The sequence below is a fragment of the Colletotrichum navitas genome, assembly GCF_030913465.1.
Source record: "Colletotrichum navitas strain CBS 125086 chromosome Unknown LY79scaffold_79, whole genome shotgun sequence".
Taxonomy (NCBI): domain Eukaryota; kingdom Fungi; phylum Ascomycota; class Sordariomycetes; order Glomerellales; family Glomerellaceae; genus Colletotrichum; species Colletotrichum navitas.
The window spans coordinates 113,583-141,578 of record NW_026850625.1 but is presented as its reverse complement, the minus strand read 5'-3'; the positions used below and the strand labels follow the sequence as shown (position 1 = coordinate 141,578).

Sequence of the window (27,996 nt, the reverse complement as noted above, 5' to 3'; positions counted from 1 at the left end):
ATGGTTGGCTAGATGACTTTAACATCAGCGGAGCTGACTCTTCCTGGCAACACAATGTGTTGAGCCACAGCCAAACAAGGCCACACCACGCCGTAGGTTGCGCTGGCAATGCATGTCAGCAATAGGGACAAGTCATCTCCGAATCTCGGACTGGCTGACAGGAACCAGCCCCTCCATGCCTGCAACAGCTCGCTAGCGGCAACCCCGATTGCTTGGCCCTAAATCCGATGACTTCTCACACGAGGCTGCCGCCTGGCGGTCAGCGCCCGCAGTTTATCATCTCGTCGGATGTCTATCTAGGCTATCTCGAGAATTGCAGCCTGGCCCTCCATGTCAGTTGGATCGATTCACCCTAGTAGCTAGATTCAATCGATCACGAACTATCAACTCGGCGACATCATTTGGTAATAGATGCTTTATATCCTACAAGACTCTTTCAAACTTAGCTGAAGAGAGAGATACGCGACAGCTCAACGTCTCTTGGGAGGTATCATCCCGTCTTCACAATGATCGTCCCCAGTCTGGAGGTAGTATATCCTACAAACACCACTATCGCACCACCAGGATGGCGACCACAAATAGAGTGAGCAGGCGTTTCGGTCCTGACGGGTCTCGAGCTTTGTCTAACGCGACATAGCATCATCTGCATCCACGATTTGGGCGGGTCTCCCAAGGCGACATGGCACCACGATGAGTCTGGTAAGACCTGGATATCAGATCCCGACTTTCTTGGAAGCTTCAACGACTCGGTACGAATATGGGCGTATGGATACAACTCTGAGCCTGTGGCAAACATGACGCCTGCCAGTATTGCACTTCATGCCGACGACCTTCTGGCATCCATGATGAATGGATATAGGGAGTACGGCGTACGTATAGATGTTCCACGCTAGTCAATGTTGGATCCTCATTTCTCTGGTTCTAGGGTGGCCCTACTATATTCATAGCCCACGGACTTGGAGGAACCATAGTCAAGAAGGTAAGCTCAGCAATTCCATTCACTTTCTTCACGTCCGATGTAACTTCTGGTCAGGCAGTTGAACTATACACATACTGTCCGGAGTACTTTGTCATCAAAGACCTTGCAGCGAGCATCATCTTCTTGGGCACTGTTCATCATCCGACCGATTCCGAAGGTGTTTTAAAGGCAGTGAAGGCAACAGTGACGGCCGGCTTAACGAAGAACTCGGCGGACCCGTCAATGGATGAGATAAGACAGTTTTCGGAAACTGTTAGGCAAGTCAACAACAATTTTGTCAACAAGACTATGCCCCGTTTCCTGATCCTCAACTGTCTTGCCAAGCGGTCAATCAAGGTTACCGCCGATGACGGTACATCTTCCAGAAATCGAGTGGGTATTGTCGACTAGCTTCGCGTTGGTACTGTTGCTGACGAGCAGGTCAGATCGTTTCCGGGAGATGCGGTGAGATGAACTCTGCCAACGTCAAGAATGTGTCGTTGGACTGCAATCACCTCGAGTTGACACAGATTCCTTCGCCATCAAGCCAGGTCCATACAATTCTAACCGAGAACATTGACGAGATAATACAAATCATCTTGGCACGAGATAAGAGAAGGGTCATTTTCTCGCCACCGCCGCCAGCAACACTGAACACGGCCGGTCCGTCGCCACCATCGCCGCCAGATCCTGGTGAGTGCACCTATATGAAGGAGGGTAGTTTAATAAAAAAAGCACGACGCTAAACCACTGTACTGTAGAAAAGCTTGGAAGGCCGTCACATATGCCTAAAGGTCGGATCATTCCTGGCCCACCGCAGCGGGTCACAGACACGGAGTCGTTCCAGCTGTGGGCAAGGAAGAAAAATGCTGGTGAGTTCTCACTCGACTATCGTGGATTCACCTGGATCCTAAAGACAATTGCAGAATACATAGGGAAGTATCGAGACACACTTCTCAACAAACTCGGCACATGGGACCAAACACACCTCGGCCATGATATCTATCCTATACCCGGAACATGCACCTGGATACAATCAGACCCGACCTTCAGGGACTGGCTGAAATCAAACAAGGCCGATTGTATGTATATATTTGGAGGATCTGGGTGCGGCAAGACGTATCTGGCAAAATTCATTGCCAACTACTTGGCTGGGGACCGCCCTCGACCGTCTCCAACATATGGTAACGTGGTGCTTTCGTTCTTTTGCAACGTGAGTGCAACGGGGAACAAGCAACCTTCAATCTTGGAGTACTTCATCAAGTCACTCTTGATGTCTACCCTTTGGTTCGAGTCATTATCCTCCCAGTTTTGGTATCTCCAAGAAGATGGCGAAAAGCTTGATCTCGGCTCACTCTTCGAAATCCTACGCCAGTTCATGACAAGGCATCAACCGACCACGGGGCCTCCAAGAACAACAGAAGTCTTCTTGATCATAGACGGACTTCAGGAGTGCGATGTTACCTATGTCCGAGATTTTTTGCATCTGGTTGGCAGCCTTGTCGACAGCCCTCCCCCCCGAGGACCACCGCCTCCGGGGTCAGTTGGGCCAGCCCAACACTTTGCTCGGGAAACCGTCAGATTCAAATTCTTGTTTACGCATTCTCCAAACGAAGTCTTTTCTCTGGCATCTCCTCGGGCAGTCAGAATCGGAATGGCTGACGCAGATGTGGAGGAGAACATCAGCAAGTTCATCGATGTGGAGGCGAAAACAATCTTCAAGGCCAAGAAGCTTGTGCAGTCTCCTGAAGAAATATGCTCATGGATAAAAGGCAAATCGGGAAGCTTTTTCTTCTTTGCAAAATTCTTCCTGCACAACTTCGTTGCCACGGCCGAGGATGCGGATGCCTGCGAATTCTCCATGACCACAAGACTGATCCCTTGCCCGGAACTGCTCGGACAGTACTACGGTTATGAACTCCTCCCGATATTCCAGAACATCGACAACCAGAACTATCTTCTTTCAATCCTACAGATCGTCATCAATTCCAAGTCATCAATCAGTAGGGAAGAGATACAAGATGCTATCGCCTGCCTTCACGACGATTCTCGTTTGAGGCGTCTCGATATTCCCAGTGTTCTCCAGCAAAAATGCCCCCGGCTCATCCATGTTGACGACAATTCCGAACTCCGTATCACACACCAATCATTCTGTTCTCACTTCAGGACATACATAAACAAAGAACAACAACACGCTAATATGGCCTTTCTGTGCCTGAAGTATCTTTCGCAGCCCATTTTTGGTCGCGATTGTGATGATTCGCCAACGGAGCTACCTAGACATCACCCCTTCTATAATTATGCAGCGCGTTGGTGGGAAGATCATTTCCGTCTCTCGGACAGAGAGGGGACAAAGCTGTTGTCCCAGCTTGGTCATTTCATCACCTCCCCATGCTACAACACCTGGTCCTCACACCGGTCTTGGAATATTGCGACAAGTCAATGGGCTCGCAGAACTCCAATGTACAATGCGATGATGTCGAATCCCTGGATCCCCCCGGCTATCACTCTCACAAAGGCCAATGCCGGCCATCTCATTAGCGAGCTTCAAGACACTTACGGCATGGTTGAACCTAAGTCTAGGTCATGGAAAACTAATGCATCAATCCTAGCCGCGAAATTTCCGTACAGGCTTGATGCTTTTCCCGGCTTGAACAGACTGCTCGAGAACGCTCATCCAAAGCCAGACTTTTCTGTGCGAGATGCAGCCGGCCACACACCTCTGATGACGGCAGCGATGGCACCAGACGGCTTGCCTGACATGGTTGAGTTTTTGCTTCAAAAGACGCAGGATGTCAATGAACGAAGCTCCGTCCACGGGGATACAGCACTCTTACTTCTCTGCAGGTTTCTGGACCTGCGTGATGACTTGCTCTTCGGTAATATGCTCTCCCTGTTCCTCGCCGCGGGGGCAGACCCCAACATATCTGGACTCGACGGGAAGACATGTCTTTTGGAGGCATGCGAGAGGAATTCGGTAACAATGGTAGAGCTATTGCTCCGCGCCGGCGCAAGCCCCAATGCTTCAACTATTGACGGAAACACCCCGCTCCGCGAAGCATTGATGAACTCAAATGTGGCAATCGTCGAAAGACTGATCGCACACGATGTTGACTTGGATATGAACTTTCCCTGGCCAAGTGACCAGACGCCTTTGACATTTGTCATCATCGAACGCAACTTTGACCTTTTCAAGCTGCTTTTAAACACATTGGACGACATCAATCAACTGGATGGCGCGGGATTCGCAGCCATACACTTATTGACAGCGCCGGAGTATATCGAGTGGCTTCCTCACCTTCTGAGAAGACCCGATGTAGATCTCAACCTTCTCTCGAATGGGTTGGAGGACGATCGCACAAGGGTCTTACGTCGGGCCCCGCTAGGCTTCGCAATCTTCCATGACAATTTCAAGGCTGTTGAGATGCTTCTCGAAGCAGGGGCCAATCCTTGTCGCTGCCCGGGAGCAACGGATGATACACCAGTTTACATGGCGGTGAAGTTTGCCAGGACAACAAATTATAAAAATAGGTCAGTGAGCCATGATTTGAGCCCTGTCGCAATGTCTGAGAAGACTCTGGCATGTTTGTGTAGAAGACCTTGAGCTGAAATTTATGACAGCAAGCATGACAAGAGCAAACTCGACAACACTGGCAACGTCGATATTTTGGAATTGCTAGTGTCGTACCAATCCCCTATCAACACGTTATTGAACCACAAGTCAAAGGAGTACGCAAAGTCTCCATTGAGATTGGCGGTGCACCTGGGGGACCAGAACATGGTCGAGTTTCTCCTACGGCACAGAGCTGACCCCACACTGGAGGAAGCCTATGGACTTCTTGGTCCTCTGGATGCTGCTATTGTTCACGGCGATGAAGACACCACACTCGAATTGGTCAAGACGCTTCTCGACAACAATTTGCCCCCCAGCATCAACTATCTACCGGAAGACAACAACCAAGCCGACCATGTACTCATTGCAGCGAGTGAGCTGAAACCAGCACTGGTCCAGCTTTTACTTCACTACGGCGCTGACACGAAATCCTTTTTGCCACCCTCTCCACATTGCAATTCAACGCCGCTGCTTTGTGCGGTGAAAGAAAACAATGTCGATATCTGCAAGGTGCTCGTAGAGCACGAACCTGACCTGGTCAACTGCCAGTTCGAAGAGGGACTTGTATGCGAAGCACCAATACACGTGGCCGCCAGAGAGAGACACGTGGAAATAGTACGCTATCTTCTCGACGCAGGTGCCAAGCCCGATCTGCTCTCATATCATTGGCACGAAACACCGCTCTGGTCGGCATGCTACGATGGCAAGCTCGAAATCGCCCAATTGCTCTACGACAAGTCTCCAGAGACCCTCGAAACCCCATCCTACAACGGCAGCACTCCCCTCATCGTCGCCTGTGAAGCCGGAAACCTGCAACTGGTAAGGTTTCTCCTCGAAAAGGGGGCCGACGTCAACGCAAGGCTCTCCATAGGCGAATCGTGCGTCCATAGCGCGGTGTCGAAGCACAACGGTGCTGCGCACAAGGTCGTCGACCTGCTGATTCAACACGGGCTCGGTATCAACGACGTTGTCGGCGCGATCGGCTTCACCGTCCTCGGCGAGGCTTGCAGAGTTGGCGATGCTCAAACTGTCCGGATGTTGCTCGAGAAAGGAGCAGATCCGTCCAAGGGACAAAAGCCGCCCGGAAACACGTCCGGGGCCTGGCGGTCTGCTTTGCATGTAGCGGCTATTGGTGGGCAAACCAAAATCGTCGAAATCTTGCTTCAAAGTCATCAGCTGGCCTCGTTTGTCGAAAATGTCGATTATTACGGGGATAACGTCTTGCATCTGCATTCCCCAGGCTCTCTCGCCAAAGCCTACGAGATCACAAACAAGATCTATAGAGCCTGTCAGAGGCTGGAGTCAGAAACGGGAATCGACCACTTCCAAGCGATGCTTACCGTCAAGAACCGTGATCTGCACACGCCCATAGACATTGCACTGGGGGGCCTCCACGAGCGCTTAAGTGACGAAGCTATGGCAAACACTGACGAAATCATTTGTCAGTACGTCGGAGAGCTAACCGCAGAGGACCAAAGAACCGTTTTCCACCACAAACACCTCATGATAGATCTCTCTATTCTTCTCCTACAACGAGGCGGATACGATCAGCAAGCCGTTAGGCTACTACAGACTTTGACCATTCATGTGTCAATCAAAGAGCTGAAGGATCGCTTGATTGATACGGTGGCATGTACGATATGCTGCGACGTCTGCGACAGCTCCGACTGCTCCGACGACGACGACGACGACGACGACGACGAGAACGAGGTCATGTATTTCTGCCGGTTCTGCCGGTTCTGCCGCCTCGTCGTTTGCCAAAGTTGTGTCGATAAAACTGAACGAGGCCATGGACTTGTCCGTATTCCCATTGTGAAAGATAGGAGGATGTTGGACTTCAATTCCGAAGAGATCAATCGGGCTTTTGATATCTTGAAAAATGATTTCGTCGTCCGGCAGAAGCCTGTGTTCGATAGAAGTGCTTCGGCGGCTTCTTTCGAGGTAGACAGCAATTCTGACAATACGACACTCTCACTAGCTCTGCTTCATGCTTTCGGATACCTCGAGTTCCGACGCCGAGCCTGGAGTCCATACTTGCCTCTAGCTCCAGTGGTATACAAAAGGATACAGCCATGGGAGGCAGTAATCGAGCTTCCCAGACGAGATTTCCAGGAATGGGTGTGGCACACAGAAACATTTCCACTCAGATTGCGTAACGAGCTTTACTATTTCCTGGAGGCTGGGAAAAGAATGGCTTACAGTGACTTGGAGGCTATTCAAAGAGAGCAGGTCATCAGAGATGTTCCAGGATTGTTTGCTCGGCAAGGTGGGTCTCAAATTGATGAGCGGGTTCCGGCTCGGACTAGAGGCCAAAGACGGATGAAGGAGTTCGACAGTCATTGAAACCGAGAGACCAGAAACGTAGCCATGTGTTTTGAGAACCACCGAACCACTAGCGAATAAACCACATCTAATAGAACTTATTCTTGGTCCAACAAGAAGCTCTGCAACACAGCAGCGTACTTCTCTGGCTGCTCCAGATGAACACAATGCCCGCCATCACTGATTGTTACCCACTTTGCTTTCCGAATGTTTTGGAACCAAGGCTTGATGACAGGGTCAGAAGCTTCGTCAAATTCGCCATGGACAAGCAGTGTGGGAACTTTGATTCCTTTACTCTTCTCGATCCAATCGTAATCTGATAGCTTGCGTCAGCTCTGCATTGCACAGCAGCTCCTTTTTCCATCACGGTCTAGGATCCTTCTTGTACTTACTTCTCAGGTTTCCAGTGATTGTAATCTCACTCGGCCCGCACATGGTCGAGTACACTGTATGATCATTCTCCATCTCATCGAAGGCGTCGGTCAGAGCTTCTGGGAAGGGCCAGACGCGGCACAAGTGCAACTTGTAATACTCCAGGACGGCAGCCTTATACTCGTCAGACTCGTAATCCTTGTCTCTGTCCGCATTCTCGATCGCTCGACGGACTGCCTCAGGCATGCTCTTCAACCACGCGTGTTGGGCCTGCTCCCAAAGCTTCATGCTGGCGGGTCCACTGGCCAGAACCAGCCTTCGGATCCTGAAAGCGAGTGGTGATGACGAAGGTGTCGCGACGACGGCACCAAACATTGCACCCCATGAGTGGCCGTATATGTCAAACCTCTCAACACCCAGATACGCGAGCAGATTCTCCAGCTCGGCGATGAAAAGTTCAACTGTCCAGAAGTCTTCGTCGCCAATCTTGGAGGGGAAACGAGTAGATCCACCGCAGCCTATCTGGTCGTAAAGAATGACGGGCGTTTGCGTGAGGGCATGATAACGATTGAAGAGCGGGGTGAGGTAGACATGCGGTATACCGGGGCCGCCATGAAGGACGACGATGGGAGTGGCTGAGGAGGAAAGGTCACCAAGGACGCGATAATAGGTTTCTGAGTGACAGGATGGTGGAATCGAGGGGTGCGAAAACGGTACTTTGCCTTCTTTGGTCTCGAGAACAGTCATGATGGCCTGATTTCAGAGAAACTACAATGAGAAGGAATTCAGGATGAGAAACGGTGCTAACGATGCTGACAGTGCTGACAAGAAATGGGTTGCTGGAGTAAGGCTCGTCACCCCATGTGCCAAGTCAGCTGACTTGTATCGAACGATCCAATCAACCTGATCAGACATGATGCAAATGAGCTACCAGCAATTCAGCGTCAGCAAATTAATTTTGGTAAGTTATTCTAGGTAGAAGACAAAACCTATCCATTGCTTTCAATGGATTGTTTCGAAATGAAATTACGATACAACTAAATACATAATAACAGGCAGTGGTTACAGCATACTCGAATTTGTGACAAAGTCGGTTACTATTCGCAGTATTACTGAACACGGACTCAATCAAGAACACAAGCAGAGAGATAGTCAACAATAATGAATCTACTTTGTTGCAAATATGATTCATGCTTCCTCGTCAGAATCGAGTGGATTCTTTAAATGACTGCTGAAAATGACTTTTCTTATTTTCCTTGGGAATTTCTTTACGGTGGATGTCGAGTTGGGTATGAAACATCTGGCCATTATACCAATTCCTCATATAGTGCAGGGACTTGGTGCCCCATATGCAAAGGCAAACATGCACTCGCAGAGAGAATCACTGTGCAGGAGACTTGAAGATTAGGGCCCATTCATCAAAGTGCCAGGCAACACTTTCCAGAAGTCTCATCTCTAAAAGAGCCCACAATCTTCTGCGGGTTGAATACGCTACAGAGTGACTGCCAACGTGGAAAATCCCATCGTCTATCATATGCATCGATTTCAAGTCGAACTATCACAATACCCCATTAGGACTGAACAGAACTGAAAACTCCTGCCACAATCAGCTCAACACAAACCCGGCAAAATAGTATGTGTCACTTCATATGGGAAAACAACAGATGCAGCGGCTGTGGTGAGTGCTTCGACCGCAAGCTAACAGCTTGTGAATGTGTTAAGTCAAGGGATTCCAGACTCGCCTGCGACAGGATATACCGACCAACCAACCAGCTAGATTTCCAATGCCAGGGGTGTCTTTTTGCCGACATGCCGTGGAAGAAACCTAACTTCTCGGCAGATGATGACGAAGATTACAGGGACGGTCCAAAAGGTTGGGACTACGACGAAGCCGAGCCTGACAAAGATCATTGTGATGGTTGGGAATGCGATGACTCTGACACAGACGGTGAAAACGGCTTTGAAGGGAGGAGGAGGATCTCGAAGAGTAAAACTAAAAGTCCAGGCTGGAACGGAGCTAGCAACAAGTTGGAAAAAGAACGCAGAAACCGACGAAGCAGAATAACCTTATTCGACTTGATACAGACCACAAACAACGGAAGGCGATCAGATAATATTTTTGACGAACCTTACAAGTTGATTGTCTTGCTACTTAGCTGCTGGAACAGTTTGTAATCGCAAAAAGAACTTGCAAGCCCGAGTATCAGTGACTTTGACCACATGAACTCAATAACTGAGCGTATTAGGGAAGAAACATGAGTACGTTTGTTTAACTAGTCTTATTATTACCTGAAGATTGGAAAGCATCTGTTATGAATCGAATTGTCCTGGGTGGCATGTTCATCAACTGAAAGGCGCGATCCAGGAATGTCAATGTCTCTACATATAGCTTACTCATAGATTCATACTGCCAGCCCTTTGTGTCTTTGTCTAGATGAATGAAAGAGAATCTACTGGATCCAATGATCAAAGTAGGGGCATATTCTAGCATTCATGCATCATTCAAGAAAATCAGGTTCCATTGAATATTATTCTTGCAAGATCCGTGGTCGTTGAGGATCTACAAAAGAAGACTGATCCATCACTCAAGGTTAGTTTCAATCATCGTCGAAAGCTCATTCACTCATCCACCTAAATTCATAACCTAAATCACTGCACACTTTACTGTCGAATAGGCGTTTGAATTCTCCTACAATAAGCAGGATGGGCTCCAAGAACATCAACAAAAAGCAGGCTGTCATCGCTGAGCAGTCTTCCGCGGTCATTTCAGCAAGCTATCCCAAGGCGCCGAACAAAACCTTTCATCTGAAGAGCCTCAAGCTAGGAAGCGAGCTTGAGAGCACTATTCAAGGTACTGCCGGGAACCCAGAGACCAACAACAGCGCGGAGAATGACAATACAGTTGATATAAGCTACGAAAAGCTCGAACGTCTAGAGCACCGAATTTTCAAGAGCATGTACGCGGATCGCAAGAACAGGCTCATGGAGATCTACTTCTCTCGCATGGGCAGCAAGGTTCAGTGGAGTAGGAGCAAGAAAGCTCGCCGGCTGGCTAAACATCGTTGTGCGTCGCGGGATGAGAAGAGGGGGATGGACTAACAAGAATTGCAAAGTCCACGGTTCCAGGACAAGACGTGAAGAGGACATAGAAGTGCGACAGTATAAGAAATGGTGCTTGGTAAGATGGTTGCGGAAAACACCACAATCATCTTTTTTGCGTCCTCCATGTGATTACCAACAATTGATTGTTTCTATCCTCAAGCAACGAGATACCTATGGCTGCATATCATAAGGATGTTTCACCTATGTCATTTCCGAGAATCCCTTCGCCTCTCCTGACTGGTTCACCCCACCACGAAAGTATGGGCGCCGTTATCGCCAAGTTAGCGCTCAGTTGGAAGACGGCTTGACATTTTGTTTATGCAGGGCTTTGACTTCCTCATCTAAGCCAGGGATTGGACCTTGGACAGGGATATTTGGCGCAACCTCGTTGATTGGAAGTGGCTTGACCTTGGCTTCTCTCTCAACACCGAACTCTTTCAGCCAAGCCGAGAATTGCACGCTTGAAGAAACGAAGACAATAGGACCCAGGCCAACCCACGCATGGGCAGCGGCGCACATCGGGCAATGCTCGCCCGAGGTGTACACTGAAGCCTTTGCCCGCTCCTCCGCACTGAGGTTCAGTTGCGCCCAGCGGGCGAGGGTGAACTCGGGATGAAGAGTGCCGTCGCGTCTTCCATCCCCGGACTCGCCCGTGTTGACGCGGTTGCGGTCTTCTCTGATTATGCTGCCGTCTGCGCCGACAAGAACAGACCCGAATGGGTCATCGCCTGCGTCGAGGGCTTCCTTTGCGAGTTCGATGCAGCGTCGAAGGATCTTGGGGTCTGGATCAGAGGGCATTGTGCAGCTGCAGGCTTGGTAAAGGAGGAAGTTTGAATGGATTTGCGCCGATGCTGTGTGATCTCCAAGCCGTAGAAAGGAGGGGATAGCAAGTTGATGTAAGAAGTAAGAAGTGGTGATGCGGGAGAAACTTGGAGACATTACGTGGTGGGGCGCGGAGGAACATTGTCCCAGATAAGAAAACCTGCCCTCAGAATTCTTTCCAGTTTGTGTAGTTTCGACTCTAAACGAATCGGACTTGAGTACGGATACGTTAACAACATAGAATGATGCAACGATAACGGTGCCTGTCATCGTCGCCCTTTTGCAATAAAAGCTCCCTAAATCGACGCATCCAAATGCATTAGCATTGAGTGTAATTACTCCACCGACTCCAAATATGCTGCTCTATGCACTCTCTTCTATCTATCTTTCCCCCCAAAGAATCTTATAGAAGATATCTGTAGTCAGGAGACAAGTCCCCTAATTCGATTTTCTCTTCTTGGGTCAACGTAGACTCGCCAGCAGTTCTATCTCTCTCTTTGTTTGCCGACCAACAGGCGGCAGCATACGCCAAACAAGATAAGACACTGAGGATGACGAAGGATATACTGATGCTATACCCGGGGATGAACTTGGGAGCATCCTTTTTCAGGAAAGCAAAGACGGCAATGATGCCACCAATGTTACCAAAGCCGACTTGCCAGCCGCTTCCAATCGACCGCCGGTGATGACCACCAAGATTCATATTGAACCAGCAAACTAGATCAAGAGGTGTTGGTTAGCATAGCACTTCCCAACGATGTTCACGAGGGAGGGGACGAACCAATGATCGGCATTGCCGTATAAGCGCCTGAAGCTACAGCGTACAGGCCGAAGGTCTGCACAGGCGTGTTGTCATGGATGGAAATGAGAATCCCGTAGCCGACGATGGCCACACAGATCGCGGCAACGGCAAAGCCGAATCGATGCCGCGTCCTATCCGAGAGGAAAGCAAAAGACATCGAAAAAACAAAGGCCACAACCCAAGGGGGCACGCTGTGCAGCTGCGTCTTGATAGGGCTGTACCCATACGTCTGGAAGATGCCGGGTGCGAAGTAGGCGTATCCGTAAGCCGTGACGACGAGGCCGAAGTACATTAACCCTCCTAGGATAATCTTGTAGTCCTTGAAGACTCGTCCGACATCACGCAGAGTGATGTTGCGCTCGGCAGCGGGATTGCCCTGGTCCGCGCGCAGGCGGGCAGAGACAAAAGCCTTCTCATCATCGGTGAGCCATTTAACGTCCTCGGGGAAATCAGGCAGGCAAAAGAACAAGAAGATGGCAACGACAGCAGTCAAGGCCCCCTCTAGAATGAAGATGAAGCGCCAACCAGAGTAGCCGCCGACGCCGTCCATCTTGCCGATCGCCGCTGCGAGGAGACCGCCGAAGGCGCCCGCGAGGGTGGTGCTGTTGAAGAAAAACGAGTAGCGGCGCTGGGCCTCGTTGCGACGGTACCACATCCCGATAAGGTAGAAAGCTACGAGAAATGAACGATCAGCCGTCGCACGCAAATATAAAACCGTTGTGATGCGATGGTGACCGCGATCGCTGGGCAGAGCATACCTCCCGGAAACATGCCCGTCTCGAAAACACCCAGGAAGAAGCGCGTCGTGCACAGGCCGGCGTAGTTCTGCACAAAACCCTGGAGCAGGGTGACGAGGCCGAAGCCGAACATGTTGATGCTGAGCCAGACATGGGGCTTGAACTTCTTGAGGAGTATGTTGGAGGGGATCTCGAAGAGGACGTAGGGCACAAAGAAGACGACGAGAGCGCTGTTGTAGCGGGTGCCGGTGAGGCCCAGCTCCTTGGAGAGGCCAAAGACATTGGCGTTGGCGATATTCACTCGGTCTATTGAGCGCAATTCTGTCAGCACTGGTGCGATTCAAAGGTGACTGTTCCGCGACTGGGATCTGCTGGGCATCGATTGTCGGCCGTGCAGGAGAACCATGCGAACTTCCGTCCAAGTCTCCGACTCTTCATAGAGCTGGTGAACTCTGGTCGGATAACACAGGACACGGGGGGCGGGCTGCTGCTCGCCGGGACTGCAATGCGGCAACGGTGTCTCGGTGAGCGGGGGAAAACCTACCCAGGAAGGCCAATAGGTACATGATACACAAGAACGGGATCACACGGAAGTCGATCTTGGTAATGAGCTTGGACTCGGTGGTGTGAGGGGGGCACTCGACGGGTGCATCGTCATCGTAGGCCGGGAGATGGACCTCGGTCGCATGCTCGAGGGAGCGCGGCGGCGACTCTGCCGGTTTCGTCTCCTTGTTGTACTGCATCTTGACGGTCGTTCGAGCTCGGTACTCGTTTTCCTGGTTGTCTTTGGCCGAATGCGACTAGAGGACAAGCAAAGACACCTCGCTGGAACAGGGCCGACGAGGGCTACACTACGGGAAACCGGAGTAATGGGGCAGTGATGGAAGAAACCCGAGGATCACTTAGGGTGGCAGCCGGCTTATATTTCGTCCCATGGTCATTTCCGTCCTACCCGGACTGTCACGACTAGTATGACTTCTGTCTTTTGTTAATAAGGTTTGATTGCCTTTTTTTTTTTTTTTTTTTTTTTTTTTTTGCGCCCGACCTCGGCGCGACGACTCACAGCCAAGACGTGGTCGGTGATCCTCCCGGCTCCGCGGCCAGCTCTCACAAAGTTCGGTCCGCCGCTAGTCTGGGCCTATGGCTTCAAGCTTCGACTAGGGGGTGGTTGGAAAGGGTATCGATCATCCCTAGCTTGCTTGCTTGCTTCCTAGCCCCCCAACCTCCCAGTCGAACCCCGCGTTTTGTTGCGTTCTGTTTGCTTACAGGCGGGCATCTCAATAATCAGCATGCAGGCCATTGGCTCTAGCCTAGAGCGTTGGAGCCACACGGGTTCGGGAATGCGGGAGCTTATCCATTGAGGGCGACAATCGAGACCGGCCTTCGACTCGTGACCGAAGCCACCTTTCATCCGTCTATTGGCCAACCGGCTGCTTGATTATTCTCCGAATTCCTTGCCAGAAGCTCCCAGAGGCTAGAAATCGAACTAAACGTTGGACCGTCATTGTCAAAAACTGCCCCGTAATCACCTATCTTTTAAAATGGTCGCGACCTCCACCCCGGCCAGGAACCGGACTTGGCTCTGCTCCACAATGACCGCCGATGCAGGAACTGTGAGTAATCTAGTTGATAGATTAAATTGTTTGTTGGTGGCTCGCTGAGAGCAATCACTCGCCTTTCGTCTTCATACTGCTCGAAAGCCGACTCCGGAGAGTGTGTGGCCAGGGCTTTTCGGACCGGTCGACGCATGCTCTGCAGCTCAGGTTTGGTACCCCGCAGATTCCAAGCTAAGCGCCGGAGATGCAGACCATTTGTAGCTTCGGTTGGTGTATGTCCCAGCGCTCAGTGCCTCGGTTCACGTCTGCTTTGCATTAGTCCGTTGATTTATTCCTTCTTGCGTTCAACTGACAGGCCCAAACGGGAAGCAATCTTCAAAAGAAAGGGGAAAAAATTGCCTTGGGGCATTTGACTTTTTTTCCCACCCTCTCACCTCGAAGACACAAATTACTGAATTGAAACGGGGCAAGGGTGTATATCATGTTACGCGTGCAGCATGCGCGTGCAGGGGCTGGACTGGAATATCTAAGTTCAGATGATACCCTAGTTGTTGTAACTCTGTTGACAGGACAAATCCGCGTTGATAATGAACCATGTGATTGATGAAGTAATCCTTAAATGCAGTCGGAAATATCCCTGGTCAACATGATGTATGTGATTACATGCTGAACCATCCGCTAGCTGTGAGGATCAAGGGCGCAAATCTTGTTTTCGTTTAGGGGAATATGCAATTGGGCGTCCATAAAATTGTCATATTAACAAAAGAAAATGGCATAGTTTTGAATGACAACGCGAGAAAAGGTGAACTTGTCAGGATTGCCCGTGCCCTTCACCATGACTGCCGCATGCCATCGGCTCTGTTGGGCTTCGAAGCCAGGAGATACCTCAATGTGGTTGTGTGTGAGAGACTGCTTTTGACAAAGGAACTCAGTTGCTTCATCAAAAAGGATTAAGTCCCTCCAGCGTCCGATTTGACGTCGACCAGAAAGACCAGAGAGGCATTTGGGTTCATTTTGAAGGTATTAGTGGTTGGTCATAAGCCGCGCAATTTGCCCAACTGTAGTCCAGACCCTCAGTCTTAAGCATCTTCAAGAGTGTATCCAGTTACATTGATTTCAGCGTGCTTTTCTCGAGAGAGCGTCGTGGTCATAGCCGAACAGTAGGTCAGCACCATCGCTGCTAAGCCAGATATCCACCTGGACCCCTGTGCATCCATCCACGAGAGCAGAGAACAAAGCATAGGGCTTCAGGTAGTTTCTATACGAGTGAAAAGGCGGAGGGGTGACAAGACGGGATTATTCTGTTTGGGTCGTACAGCGATATAAGCCATAATTACAGCACACTAATTATAGATCTACTTTTATATAGTTAGTAGACACTTTATTCTATCAATATTACAATTATAAGCCTAGCTTATACTACACCCCTACTACTATACTCGAATAGTTAAGTGTGTTATAAGTAATTAAAAAACGTATCTATAGGTTTAATTCCTATAAAATACCCTTAGTTTAGATTGCGTGTGGATCCTCAAGGGGCTCTCAATGTCTAGACTTTAGCAAGATGTACCTAGTTAGACGGTTGATAAAAGAGTTAGTCGTGCGGCGATATAAGCCATAATTACAGCATAGTAATTATGGGTCCACTTTTATGTGACAGATGCCTTATTCTATTCGTCACAGTAAGCTAACGGTGCAGGACGTCTCCGGAATTCCCGTCTGCCACAAGGGGTTTGTTGGGGATGAAATCATAGGGCAACTAGGTTTCGATACGAAGACCGACTCATGAAAAAACAGCTCAAGGTTAACTGCAGCTGGAGATTCACTCTGCTTATGCGAAAGAAACTTAGAAGTCAGACGAAATAATAGAAGTTCCGACTGTGAAGCCGAAAACTACGTTCCGATTCCTGGTTATCCGACACACACACTGAGAGTCCAGGTTCTGGAAATATTGCATCAAAGAAACCTGTCACGATAGCTTCATTCTTCCACAGTCTGCAACTGTCTTGTCATGTTCTTTATCACGTGGCGTTTTAGTCATTACTCGCGTATCTCACCTACATATATATAAATATTTTATATATATATATATATATATATATATAGGATCATTCTTTCCATAGTCATGTTTATGGAATAAAGCTCCAGTCGTCCTTTTGGACCATGCCCAACACAAACGATGTGCCCGCCAAGCTCCACTGGTCCCCGTCGCGTCTGACGGACGAGATGAAGTCGTCGTCCCTCGCCTCCATCGGAGTGGCCATCAACGTCGCGTCGTGGAGACACATTGCCATTGCCTGGACTCGTAGGTCCATAACTCAAGTAGGCTCAGCTGGCGACGAATTGTTCCCCAAATCGTACTATCACCCTTCAGAGAACGACGTCATGGACACGCAGGCAACTCACTCTACCGCCGTCGCCATCCATCACTACGCCAAGGAGTTCCTGGACGGAGGATACACCGCGCCCATCAACTATAAGTTCCGACATGCTAGCCAGCTGTGGCACCGCTTCCTTGGTCTTGACACCGCCGCTGTCACGGACGTTGACGTAGGAATGAACATTGATGACCTCGACGTCATGGAGGCCGCCGAACGCTCCCGTGCCCAGCGCGAGCATCAGGCGTCATGTTTATGGAATAAAGCCTTTTAGACCTGAATTCTCCAATGCCCTGCTGTGTGCTCTAACTCGTGACAAAACCCGACCTGGACAGATGAATTGCCATTTAAGCCGGATGCCTTCTTGTCTCAGATGGGATATGGCCTTCTTCGGCCACGCTCGGCGATGAAAAGCTAATGAAGTGGCCATATGCTTCTGAATATTCGGCACATTGTGTAGGTGATCAAGCCCTAGGGTTATGTTGTCGACTGGGAGGTACGGCAATGGTGGAATGAAGGCACAGGGGCACAACCGCGGCTCATGAGTTACGGGGAGAGGTCATCTAAGTTCTATGTTTAATGAAGAGTGACGGGTGGAGGTCGCCAGTACGTCATCCATCTTGCTGCGCCGCCACATCGTATTATTCGACACAACAGAAAGATGCTACTACGTTCTTGATGCATGGGGGCTCACTGTTTAAGGAACATAGTTTGATGTCGCCGCGTCAGTCACCTTAAGAATAGGACATCATGCGAGCGTGAAGTCATCACGGTGACGTTAGCCCGGCTGCACGTTTTGGGATCGAGGCTCGTGGTGTTACCAATAAGACAAGTGATCATAGTGTGTCTTAAGATCTGTCAAGATCGATAGATTCCCTAGTTGGGCTATTCACAAAGATATATCGCAATACTATGCCATTATACCTTGTGGGTCTCTCATAGCGATTCGAACTCCAAAGGCAACCAACGTGATCATGGACGGCATTAGAACCCAACACACAATCCAGACCTCCCGACCTTCCCCCTTCCTCAATGTTTGACAGCGCAAGCTCGAGTAGGAAGCGTTCGGCTGCAGCAACTCTCTCGTTTGCCAAAGTATGGATGTCAGGGGAACCAACCTTAGAAGAATGCCGGGTGTATGTTTACCTGCTTCGCGAAGATCAATCAGGTACAGGAGCAAACTAAGCGACATATAAGAGTGAAACTAGATAGATATCGGAGATAACTGCTAAGTATATCCAAAACACACGCGAACACGGTGTGCACAAGCTTCTGTGAACGCTCAGCCCAGGGCCGCAACGAGGAAGCTCTGGAATTTGGGTCATAATTCAAGACGATTGAGTCAGTCGTTGATACAGCCCTTACCGTAACCAGGACCAGGGTCGGTTTGAACCTTCTCAGCATCCGTACTCTATCATGTCGGGGTTTGCCCTAATCATCTCTGCTCTATGTGTGTTCACTCAGTGAGTTGTGCTAAAGTTCGTCGGTGTGCGAACGACGAAGTTGTGGAAGGGTGGCCGAGTTGGTTATGGCGCCAGGTTAAGGTCAGCTTAACATCTGTTTCCTGGTGGGGCAACCCGCGCGAGTTCGAGTCTCGTCCCTTTCATCACCGTTTTTTGCTGGTGTTGATGATATGTATGAGTTATTAATTTTTAGTTCGTCTACGTCTATTTCTGGCCACCTCCCACCTTTATAACAAGAGAAAGGGGTATGCTCATGTGATAAAGACAATGGATGGTACCGAAGGAATAAAGACATTTAGTGTAAACTAGTAAGCGTAATGCATTTCCCCCATTCGCCGGACACGCATACATATTTGACCGTCTCAACTAAATGGACTTTGAGCTAAAACATACCCAAATGGCTCATGAGCTAAAACACACACACCAGACCAGTGACAAATTTAGAGTTGTGTGTGAACCGATAATGCCGCATTGCTTGGTTACCTACGTCAGGCGCACGAGCGTGGCAGCGCATGATCAGATTGGCGCTGATCCGGTCAGGGGACATGTTGTAAATAAACCCCTCACTGGGAGGCAGCCCAAGTTTGTTGCAAACAACTTGCATCATTCACCAAGCGAGGCTTGGCGCATTTTCCCTAACAGTTTCCGTTTAGATGTCGACTTCAACCTGGCCGTCTGACGCGAACGGGATAGAGAGTGAGTTGCATCGGCTTGCGCTTGGAAGGACATTGGCGGCTGGGCAGTGGCGGCAACACGGCGAAGAGGTTGTTGAAACAAAGCGATAGCGTACGAGTTTTATTCGACCATCACTTCGAGCAGGCGTTTCCATCATCGAACCCCTACTTCAGATGGAAGAAGCCGAACGTCCGCGGACCCCGGACTTGATCGACTGGAGTCGCCCGCTGTCACCATGGGCTGATGAAAACCCGACGACGCGCACCGCTGATGCCAATGGCGGCATCGACCACGACTTGGAGGCGGACCGACCTGTGTCTGCCAGCGCCACGGGAACCGTGAGTACGGAAGCACCGCCGTCCGTGTATTTCACGATACACCGGTGAGTCCGGTCTACCAGGGCTTTGCTGCCACCCAAATGACAAGTACTGATCGCAGACGAAACTGCAGGATTCGGCGTCTCGTACTCGCAAGTATAGGTACTTGGCTCTTATGTCTGTTATCATGTCATTTTCTAATGGATCTCAGATGACCCGTACACTCTGGACCAGCTCCGTGAACCGCGGATGAACCTACTGGTTGTACGACCTCTTGTGGATCGTTTATATGACCCCGACGACCCTGCTGTTGGTCTGTTTCTCCGCGGATAATGCTTCTCCATCGACACCTTTGGCTGACGAGGCTATAGTCTACTGCCTCCTCGCGAATCGGATCCAATTTCTGAGGCAACACACTAGCACCGCGCGTCAGACCGTCAATGTCGCCCGCGCCACCCTATGTGAGCTTGTCGCCAGTCGCGTGTTGCGCCGATATCATGAGGATCATCCCGGCCAGATCGGCCTCCTCATTCTGGCACATATACTTGTTGAAGGGTTTGACCCCTTCCAGGGCGCACCCGAGGAGGTTGAGAGCGAGTGTCGCCAGCTGCAATGGCCCATCCAACGACGCGACGGGCATGAGAGGAAGCTCACAACCTTGGAGCTGGCAATTATTTCGGAGAGCAAACTCTTTCTAAGTTCATCAGCATGCCAGAGATTGGTTGACGCCGTTTGGAACGGAGTGGTAACCTACACCCCTCTGTCCTTTGTCGACATCCTTCCAGATCATTACGAACACGCCTCGGTTTCTCTTTATGAACCGCACCAGGCACCGCTGCTTGACGTGAGACGTCTGTTGGTACCATGGATCCGACAGATGACAGAGCTGTTCCAGTTCATTACCCTCGTCATCCTATACATATTGACAATGGTGAACCGGAGCAGTCCCACTCTTAGTGGGTGGGAGTGCGTCTTTGCCATATACACTGCGGGATGGACTCTCAATGAATTCGCAGCCATCATCGAACACGGCTGGGTTGTCCACTCGCAGACCCTGTGGTCGTTCCTCGACATCACGTTCAGCCTCATCTTTAGCTGTTACATTTTCGCGCGCATTTACGACACCATGGGTTATCAAGGAGTTGTTGCAGACGGATACGGCGTGCACATTCTCTGCGTTGCTGCTCCTGTTCTTCTCACCCGTCTCGCATTCACCCTGTTACCTGACAACATTGTCTTCATAGCCATGCATGCCATGATGAAAGACTTTACTCGTCTGACTTTCATCTCCATTTGGTGTTTCATGGGCTTTTTCCTTGCCCTGCAGTGGCTGGTGGGAAGCAACGATGACAAGTCCGCTGTAGGCGGGGGCACAGCTGCCCTGACTTGGTATGAGACATGCAAATGGCTCATATGGACGTGGTTCGGACTGGACGGCACTGGCATCGACCGTTCTGACGAATTCCACCCGATTCTCGGTCCGGCACTGATGATTGCATTTGCATTCCTCGGCAATATTCTGTTTCTTACGATTCTCGTCGCGATTCTGAGCAACACGTTCTCGAAGCTAATCTCTGACGCGCCCGCCGAAATACAGTTTCGCCGCGCCGTACTGACGTTTGCGGGCGTGAAGAGCGACTCAATATTCGCATATCCACCCCCATTCAACCTCCTTGCTCTCGCGGCACTATTGCCTCTCAAGTCGATGCTGAGCCCGCGATCCTTCCACGACGTCAACACCTCACTCATCCGCGCCCTCAATGCACCAGCGTTGATGATCATTAGCGCCCTTGAGCGGCGTCGTGTGGCACACCCACGCCGCGCAAGGTCGCAGTCACTTCTCAACTGGAGCTTCAGCGGTTTCAACCCACACGGAGACATCCAGGCAGTCTTCAAGGTGGAACCGCCGCCAGCTGTGGAGCGGGAGCTGGAAGAGCTGGACAACCTGAGCGATGTTGGCTTCGCGGAAAGCGAACTGGGCGACAGAGAACCATGGGACGTTGGCCGATCAATGCCGAGACGGCGACCGGCTAAGAGGAGGCGTCCCGCAAGAATGGGATCGCCAATCAGCATTGTGTTTCCCCTGCCAAGTGTGCAGCGTGCTGGCACAAATGAGTTCGAGCCATTGTCTAGGTCACCTGTAAGGCGGCAGTGAGTAAGCCTCAACGCCAGCATCTCCGATACGAGTCTTTCAGATGGTCTAAAAAGGCAGAAACAGATTGATAATGGTGTCAGGATGCACTAGCGCACGTATGTGAGTGCCTGGAGGCGAGGACCCCGTAAAGATAGACTTTATGCTCCGTAGTCAAATAAAGTAACATCTCAAGCAAATCTAAGAGGGAGATAATTGAGCTTGCTGTGACACGGCCTTGGAAAGCCGTTTTGGGACCATACAAAGGCCTTGAGTGCTCGGCAAATGATCGTATATAATTCAATTTAGGAGTGCTTTTACCTTCTACTTGAGGTGATCATTGGTCATTCCTGCTTTGCCTCGAGAATAGTTTGGTTCGTGACACCTAGCTACAAAGAACAAGAGCAGGTTCATTTAGTCGAGTAACGTTTGATCCTATGCATTGGTTCTGAGGGCGGTTTCACTCATGTCCACGGGAGCCTCAGACAGTTCGTCAGATCTCCGGAATGGCTCACAGCGTAGCCCAAAATGAAAACAGCCGACAGCAATCAAACGAAGTTTGTAGAGACATTCGCTTGCTCTCGTTTGCCATCTACGAGTTCTTTGAAGCCGGGTACAATTTTGGCGGTTTATCTAATTTTCATACAAACTGCCCTGAATATACCCTGGTAATATCCTTCGGATTGCACTGTGGACAGATTTCTTTCAGCCATGATCCGCACTGCTTCTTTTTTTGGGTTTAGTATCGACAGTCGAGAAACACGAGGAAGAAGACAAACATCATCAAACAGCTTGCTATCTCAGGTTTTGTAACTCTCGATATTTGTGACAGCCATCATCGAGGAGATGGTGGCTCTATGTTTGGTGGCCCATGCACCTACTTCCACCTCTTGATCCTGCCAACCAAATTCGAAGCGATCATGAACCCTGGTCTCTTAGGACCTGGCTTGTTATCCTCTCACGTTCACATATCTAAAGTCTCGGCGCAATTGTTAAGATCCCAGTAGAAGAGCAAACTATTATCTATGCTTGGTGATACCGCAAGGCCGGGGGAATGCAATTGGGGCGATGTTCGATCGCAACATGTAAGCCCTTCCCCTGCATTCCAACCACCGAGTTGATCGAGACAAAAGCTGAATTCAGGCCCTTGGATGGGTTTGAATGACAGCAATTACGTGGGTTGGAAGACAAAGCTCTATGAGCTTGGTTCAGAAGATGGGGTTAGCCCCCAAACCTGGAGCTGGATTCCGCAAGTCTTTGAGGAATAAATATCTTGGTGCTTTTCCTTACCCACCTCAAGTTGCAGTGATTTGCACAGTCCTTATCAATCTAATTTCTTTATTCAACATGGTGGCGCTTCTTCGCGTTGTCGCCTTGGCCGCTCTAGCCGTCCTCGCCGCCGCTGTCCCTGCCAAAGATGCTCCAAAGTGCTGTGGGCGATTTGCACGAACTCGCCCTCCGGCCAACTCATTGGTCGTCGATGCTTCAGGAAAACATCCCAACAGCTTCACTCGTCTCAATGACGCCGTGCTTGCCCTGAATAACAGTACCAAAGAGCAGACCATCTTCGTCATGCCCGGTATATACACCGAGCAAGTCCTGATTCCGAATTACATAGGACCTCTCACCATCCAAGGCCACACCTGCGACGCTCGTTCCTACCAGGGTAATAGGGCTACTCTCACCAATAGGCTGTCGCGTACCATGCCACACATTAAGACTAATGACCCAACCGCTACTCTCCGTCTATGGGGGGATAATATCAAGATCTACAACCTCAACGTTGCCAACACATTCGGACGGGCCAAGAAGAACGGCCAAGCTCTCGCAGTCAGCGCCCAGAACACGAACCTCGGCTTTTACGGCTGCAAGTTCACTGGTTACCAGGATACCGTCTACGCAAACGAGGGGAGACAGATCTATGCCAAATCTTTCATCAACGGCGCCGTGGACTTTGTCTTCGGTCAGAGAGCTTCTGCATGGTTCGAGTCTTGCGATATCCAGACGATCGGTAAAGGCTACATCACCGCCAACGGCCGCGACGCTGCCGACAACCTTTCTTTCTACGTTTTCAACAAGGCCAACGTCACTGGGACTAGCGGCCCAGCGTCCGTCACACTCGGCCGGCCATGGCGATCATTCTCACGTGTCGTTTTTCAGAACAGCGCCCTTAGCGATGTCGTAAAGCCCATTGGATGGGTAGCCTGGAACGACTCTTCAAGAACAGATAATATTTATTACAAGGAATATGAGAACACAGGTCCCGGATCCGAGGGCGTAAGAGCCAACTTCAGCTCCAAGCTGGATGCGCCTATCAATCCTGTCACTATTCTGGGTAAGGGGTTCGAAAAGGAGTGGTGGGTTGACATGGGCTACTTGTAGAACGATTGAAAGAGAATTTCAGGAGTCCAATTATAAGTTTTCTTTCAATATAATGAAAAGAGCCTGAACAAGGCGCAGCTGTACTGTTATCATTCACGACCATACGAGAGCAAAAGGATGCTTAGCTATTCTGACCGCTCCACACCGCTAAGTGATAAAAGAGAACTAGGAAGTCCAGCAGTTTCAACAATCTATTAAGGCTATTTTAACGCCATTTGTTCATCTAGTATTTGGATATGTGTATCGTAACTTACAAATAACATTTATCGGAACGTTGCCTGTGGCAGAACACGAGATCACCCCAAATCACCTCCCTACAACTGAACTTGGCAATTCATCCGCTGATGAGTTTGAATTTCCGGCAACTCTTATCATTATTATATGGCAGACCACCTGTGATGACGAAAATGGATCCGTAATTGCCACTGCGCAATTACGGCTTATATCACGACACCACCAAACAAGATGCACCTCTGTCGGGGACGTACCAGGACCTAGGAAGTGACGAACATTCTAGCCATACTCCTTTTTAGCAATGGCTCAGAGTCCTAATGAGTTCCCTCTTTCTTACCTGAACTGGTTTAAGGTCAAAACTTGAAAGTGATGGGCCAATGGGGAATAAATATATAACTATTCATCACGGCATTCGGTTCCTCTCTGTACAGTTGTGTATTAATCCAGGAACGAGCACAAACTGTGCCAGTCGGCTGATCAGCCAGCACGCTCATCATCGTCCAAACGTGCGCCTTGCATATTATGAAGCTCGTCATTTGAGCAGCTTCAGAGTCATTTCGCCAAAGCCACCATACATATTCTGGAATCTAATGGTGCTCAGCTCCCCTTAATGGTTCCCTTCATACAGATGGTACTGCCCTTCTCAACCAAAATCTCATAATTATTGTCACCCTCGGTACAAGCTGTGCGGATGGTGTATTCATCACCTGCATACACCGGCGACATGGCCCTGTAAACAACTTGCCGCACCTCTCTGCCATCCTGTCCGTACATGTCTCGCCAGTAGTCGAGCATGTTGATCAGATTGAGAGGTCCATGGACTACAACATTGGGATGACGTTCAATGTCCTTGGTCCAGGATTCGTTGTAGTGAATTTTATGGCCGTTGAACGTCAGAGCGGAAAACCTGAACAAACCAACCGGTGACCATCGAAGATGGCGGACCATGACACCGCCTTCGCCTTCCACATCGGCGACGGTAGAGGGTCCGGAGACGGGCGGTCGATCGCTCCGCGGTGGCGTTGTATTTACGGCATGTGAATAATCAACCTCCGGGCGGAAGATCCATGACCTGGGAGGATGTCAGTTCGCGTCTTCTGGTATCGTTATGAAAGCGACTTACCGCTGATCCTTGACAGCTAGACCATCACAGCCCCAAAGCTCCTTCTCAACGTCCACCAGCACCATCTCATCACCGCTCCTGCTTCTCTTCGGCGTCGCTGCCACCAGCCGCGTCCGCTCCTCGACTTCTTCGCCCACCTTGAGCGAAACCCCCTCCGGAAACTGCATCCTCCCACCAGCCCACATTCGCCGCGTAAACGGGGCGGGCGCGTTGAAAGTCTTGTCAGATCCGTCCATACCCAGCTCGCTCTCGACGCCGGCTGGGGTAAAGTAGACGAGGTGATAACCCGGTGGTAGCGGCGTACCCTGTACAGGCGCGTCTGCTGAGACGTCTTGTCCGGGATGCAGCTCCTTGCGGTTGAGGGTTAGGCTTAGGCGCTGAAGCTGGTTGGAGTCAAGGACTTGTTTGCGGACGACGCATTTGCTAGCAAAGGTATCAAGGAGCTTCGAGGCGGCGTCCGTTGCGTTGGTCGTCAGAAACCGGCGGCCGGCGATGATGCAACGGCGGACGACCGGCCTTGTTTGGTGAGCTATTAGTGATGCCATCATGAGAGCATTTGAAGGGCAGCGACTGGGAGGAGTGATATTAGATTCCTTTGGGGACGGCGATGCCTCTATTCAATTATCATAGTCAGTGAATCTGGCAATTCGCTCCACTGCATGCATCATAGAACAATGCCGGTAGCTCTGGCAATTTGTGGAAGCAAAGGCAGAGGAAATGGCTGCAAGGTGCCGTACGCGTGTTGGAGCGATGGCGACTATTAAGGAATGTGTCGACCGAAGTAGCGCCGATCCCCAAGCATAGTCTGTGGGGTAGCCGGCCTCTTCGGGTATATCCCTTCCGGCTTCTTCATGTCTCGCTGAGGTCAAGAAGCCGAGATGGTGCGTAATAGACTACGTGCTTCCTGACGACAAAGAGGCTACAGCTACACAGAAAAGTCCACAACGCGGATTTGGATTGTTTGATCGAGTTTGGAAAATGATAAAACTGTCGTCATAGGCAACGCTGCAGAAAGTCGAGCCCCTCAACTTGCACAGGATCATTGGCGTACAGCTGGGGATCTAGGAATAATAAGCCCAGATCCTCAAGTGCATCCTCGCCCTCCCAGTTGGTACGCATGAGATTAAGTATTCGCCATCCACTGTACCTGGTATTGTTTGCCCAAGAGGATCCTGAGTAGTGAGTAAACCATGCGCAGGGCTCATTGCTAATGTTTCTAAGGGGCCCAGACCTGTCGTCGAGGAGGGGGTGTTGTTACTCGGTGCGGGTGCTGGACCATGGCCATCACCGTTGATTCTTTTTGCGATAGATTCGTCTAGGTATTGTAGGAAAAGATCCAAAACATTATTGTTGATACAAGGATGTGGCGTGTGAAGAAACTCGATATTGAACCTTGTAGACTGATGAAGCAGAGTACATCTTATTCGCCTACATGTGTGCAAAACATGATGTGTGATAGGCCCTTCCTTGCATTTCCTAGCAAGCTCCGTTCCCATTAAACTGCCCGCCCGCCGCGGTTGAAGTTTCTAGTAGCTCCGCGGCAGCTGGAGGACTTTCTCGCTGATGTAAGATAGAATCATCTCACGAGAGACGGGCGCGATCCTGGGAACCAGAATTTCGCGGAGATATCTTTCGACGTCGTACTCGGCGGCATAGCCCATACCACCGTGTGTGAGCACCGCACGCTCGCAGGCTGTGAACGCCGCTTCCGCCGCCACGTACTTGGCACTGTTGGCGGCGACGCCAACCTGGTCCTGGCGGATGGATGGGTCGTCGCGGCTGGCATCGTACAATCTCGCGGCGTGGTAGGTAGCCAACTTGGCCGCCTCCAGCCCCATGTATGCATCCGCCAACGGATGCGCGATCGACTGGTTTTGGCCAATGGGCCTGTTGAAAACAACACGATCCCGCGCGTACGCGGATGCCTTGGCTATGGCGGCGTAGCCTAGACCTAGCGCCTCGCCGGCCAAGAGGCACCGCTCAGCATTCATGCCGTGGAGGATGATCTTGAAGCCTTGGCCCTCCTGGCCAATGAGAGAACTAGCAGGTATGTGGTAGTTGTCAAAGAAGACCTCGTTGGCGTCGACGGCGCGTCCGCCCATCTTCTTGATCTTACGCATGTCGAGGCCCGGCTGCGACTTGTCGACGTCGATGCAAAAGAGCGACAGGCCTTCGCTCGGTTTGTTGCAGTCTTCGTAGGCCTTTGTGCGCGCGAGCAGGATCATTTTGGAGGCGACTTGCGCGCAAGTGATCCAGATTTTCTGTCCGGTGACAACATACGACCCGTCTGACTGCTTCTTGGCCGTTGTCGCGAGGCGTAGGGTGTCAAGTCCAGAGTTGGGCTCAGTAACGCCAAAACAAGTCCGCCACTCGCCGGAGATGATCTTGGGTATTGTGCCCTCGAGTTGCTCCCGCGTACCGAACTTGGCCAGGGGCTGCGTCGCATAGACATTGGCATGGATGGATTGTGCGCCAGCCATGCCCGCGCCGGACTCGCTGATAGTCTGCATCATCATGGTCGCCTCGGAGATGCCGAGGCCAGAACCGCCGAGGGATTCCGGGAGGGCGATGCCGAGCCATCCATCCTTTGCGAGCGCCGCGTGAAACTCCTTCGGGTCTTGCTCGTTTTGGTCGTGTTCTTGCCAGTAAGTATTGGGAAACTCGGAGCACACCTGGCCGACTGCTTCGCGGACAGTGAGTTGGTTCTCTGTGAAGCCGGTTGTCTCCATGATGTTGTGAGCTGGTGACGTCGAGAAGGCCGCAACTTTGGGTCTGGATGTTGGTGCGGCCCGGCGCATGCATACGGTTGACTTTACCGCAGGCCTCATAACACGCCAGAGATTTCGTGTCAATAATTCAGACATCATGGACTGGTTGCTCAAGAGCTGAGTGTGTGACCACGGTCTTTGATAGATAGAGAAGAAGTGCCCAGCAACTAAATGCAATTAGGGTTGCAACAGACGACCAGAGGTCGTGAACGCCAACTTGTGCCGGCCAAACAGATGCAGA

General features: G+C 50.6%; 10 protein-coding genes and 1 non-coding gene across 11 annotated transcripts; 6 read left to right on the top strand and 5 right to left on the bottom strand.

Annotated features, from left to right (window-relative positions):
• Positions 1–66: 66 nt before the first annotated feature.
• Positions 67–7,085, top strand: LY79DRAFT_372965 (ankyrin repeat-containing domain protein). The gene is made up of 9 exons (XM_060552843.1): positions 67–114; positions 169–583; positions 638–869; positions 926–979; positions 1,034–1,351; positions 1,405–1,651; positions 1,720–1,830; positions 1,885–4,522; positions 4,580–7,085. Exons 2-9 carry the CDS (start codon positions 507–509, stop codon positions 6,912–6,914), a joined length of 6,012 nt encoding a protein of 2,003 aa, XP_060409741.1. The 5' UTR covers positions 67–114; positions 169–506; the 3' UTR covers positions 6,915–7,085.
• On the bottom strand, positions 6,992–8,012 carry LY79DRAFT_673116 (Alpha/Beta hydrolase protein; the record flags this gene model as incomplete). Its single annotated transcript, XM_060564128.1, has 2 exons — positions 6,992–7,209; positions 7,286–8,012. 2 exons carry the CDS (start codon positions 8,010–8,012, stop codon positions 6,992–6,994), a joined length of 945 nt encoding a protein of 314 aa, XP_060409740.1.
• A 1,956-nt stretch (positions 8,013–9,968) lies between these two features.
• LY79DRAFT_583151 (uncharacterized protein) lies at positions 9,969–10,364 on the top strand (the record flags this gene model as incomplete). Its single annotated transcript, XM_060560306.1, has 1 exon — positions 9,969–10,364. One exon carries the CDS (start codon positions 9,969–9,971, stop codon positions 10,362–10,364), a length of 396 nt encoding a protein of 131 aa, XP_060409739.1.
• On the bottom strand, positions 10,263–11,317 carry LY79DRAFT_566652 (cytidine deaminase-like protein). Its single transcript, XM_060558842.1, has one exon. It carries the CDS (start codon positions 11,304–11,306, stop codon positions 10,656–10,658), a length of 651 nt encoding a protein of 216 aa, XP_060409738.1. The 5' UTR covers positions 11,307–11,317; the 3' UTR covers positions 10,263–10,655.
• On the bottom strand, positions 11,318–13,686 carry LY79DRAFT_566650 (major facilitator superfamily transporter). The gene is made up of 4 exons (XM_060558841.1): positions 13,273–13,686; positions 12,750–13,034; positions 11,971–12,663; positions 11,318–11,906 (listed from the first exon to the last, which is right to left on the bottom strand). Exons 1-4 carry the CDS (start codon positions 13,469–13,471, stop codon positions 11,593–11,595), a joined length of 1,491 nt encoding a protein of 496 aa, XP_060409737.1. The 5' UTR covers positions 13,472–13,686; the 3' UTR covers positions 11,318–11,592.
• Positions 13,687–16,447: 2,761 nt separating this feature from the next.
• Positions 16,448–16,936, top strand: LY79DRAFT_673113 (uncharacterized protein; the record flags this gene model as incomplete). The annotated part of the gene is made up of 2 exons (XM_060564127.1): positions 16,448–16,589; positions 16,659–16,936. 2 exons carry the CDS (start codon positions 16,448–16,450, stop codon positions 16,934–16,936), a joined length of 420 nt encoding a protein of 139 aa, XP_060409736.1.
• Positions 16,937–18,169: 1,233 nt separating this feature from the next.
• LY79DRAFT_t233 lies at positions 18,170–18,268 on the top strand. Its single transcript has one exon. It is a non-coding gene; the product is annotated as a tRNA-Leu (tRNA).
• A 621-nt stretch (positions 18,269–18,889) lies between these two features.
• LY79DRAFT_372827 (nonselective cation channel) lies at positions 18,890–21,310 on the top strand. Its single transcript, XM_060552842.1, has 4 exons — positions 18,890–19,182; positions 19,251–19,279; positions 19,329–19,430; positions 19,489–21,310. Exons 1-4 carry the CDS (start codon positions 18,974–18,976, stop codon positions 21,270–21,272), a joined length of 2,124 nt encoding a protein of 707 aa, XP_060409735.1. The 5' UTR covers positions 18,890–18,973; the 3' UTR covers positions 21,273–21,310.
• A 1,285-nt stretch (positions 21,311–22,595) lies between these two features.
• LY79DRAFT_524341 (pectinesterase) lies at positions 22,596–23,630 on the top strand (the record flags this gene model as incomplete). Its single annotated transcript, XM_060555622.1, has 1 exon — positions 22,596–23,630. One exon carries the CDS (start codon positions 22,596–22,598, stop codon positions 23,628–23,630), a length of 1,035 nt encoding a protein of 344 aa, XP_060409734.1.
• Positions 23,631–24,461: 831 nt separating this feature from the next.
• LY79DRAFT_524313 (uncharacterized protein) lies at positions 24,462–25,532 on the bottom strand (the record flags this gene model as incomplete). The annotated part of the gene is made up of 2 exons (XM_060555620.1): positions 24,462–24,936; positions 24,988–25,532. The coding sequence occupies 2 exons, from the start codon at positions 25,530–25,532 to the stop codon at positions 24,462–24,464; spliced, it is 1,020 nt and encodes a 339-aa protein (XP_060409733.1).
• Positions 25,533–26,229: 697 nt separating this feature from the next.
• On the bottom strand, positions 26,230–27,977 carry LY79DRAFT_566643 (acyl-CoA dehydrogenase domain-containing protein). Its single transcript, XM_060558839.1, has one exon. The coding sequence runs from the start codon at positions 27,852–27,854 to the stop codon at positions 26,514–26,516; it is 1,341 nt and encodes a 446-aa protein (XP_060409732.1). The 5' UTR covers positions 27,855–27,977; the 3' UTR covers positions 26,230–26,513.
• Between the last annotated feature and the right edge of the window lie 19 nt (positions 27,978–27,996).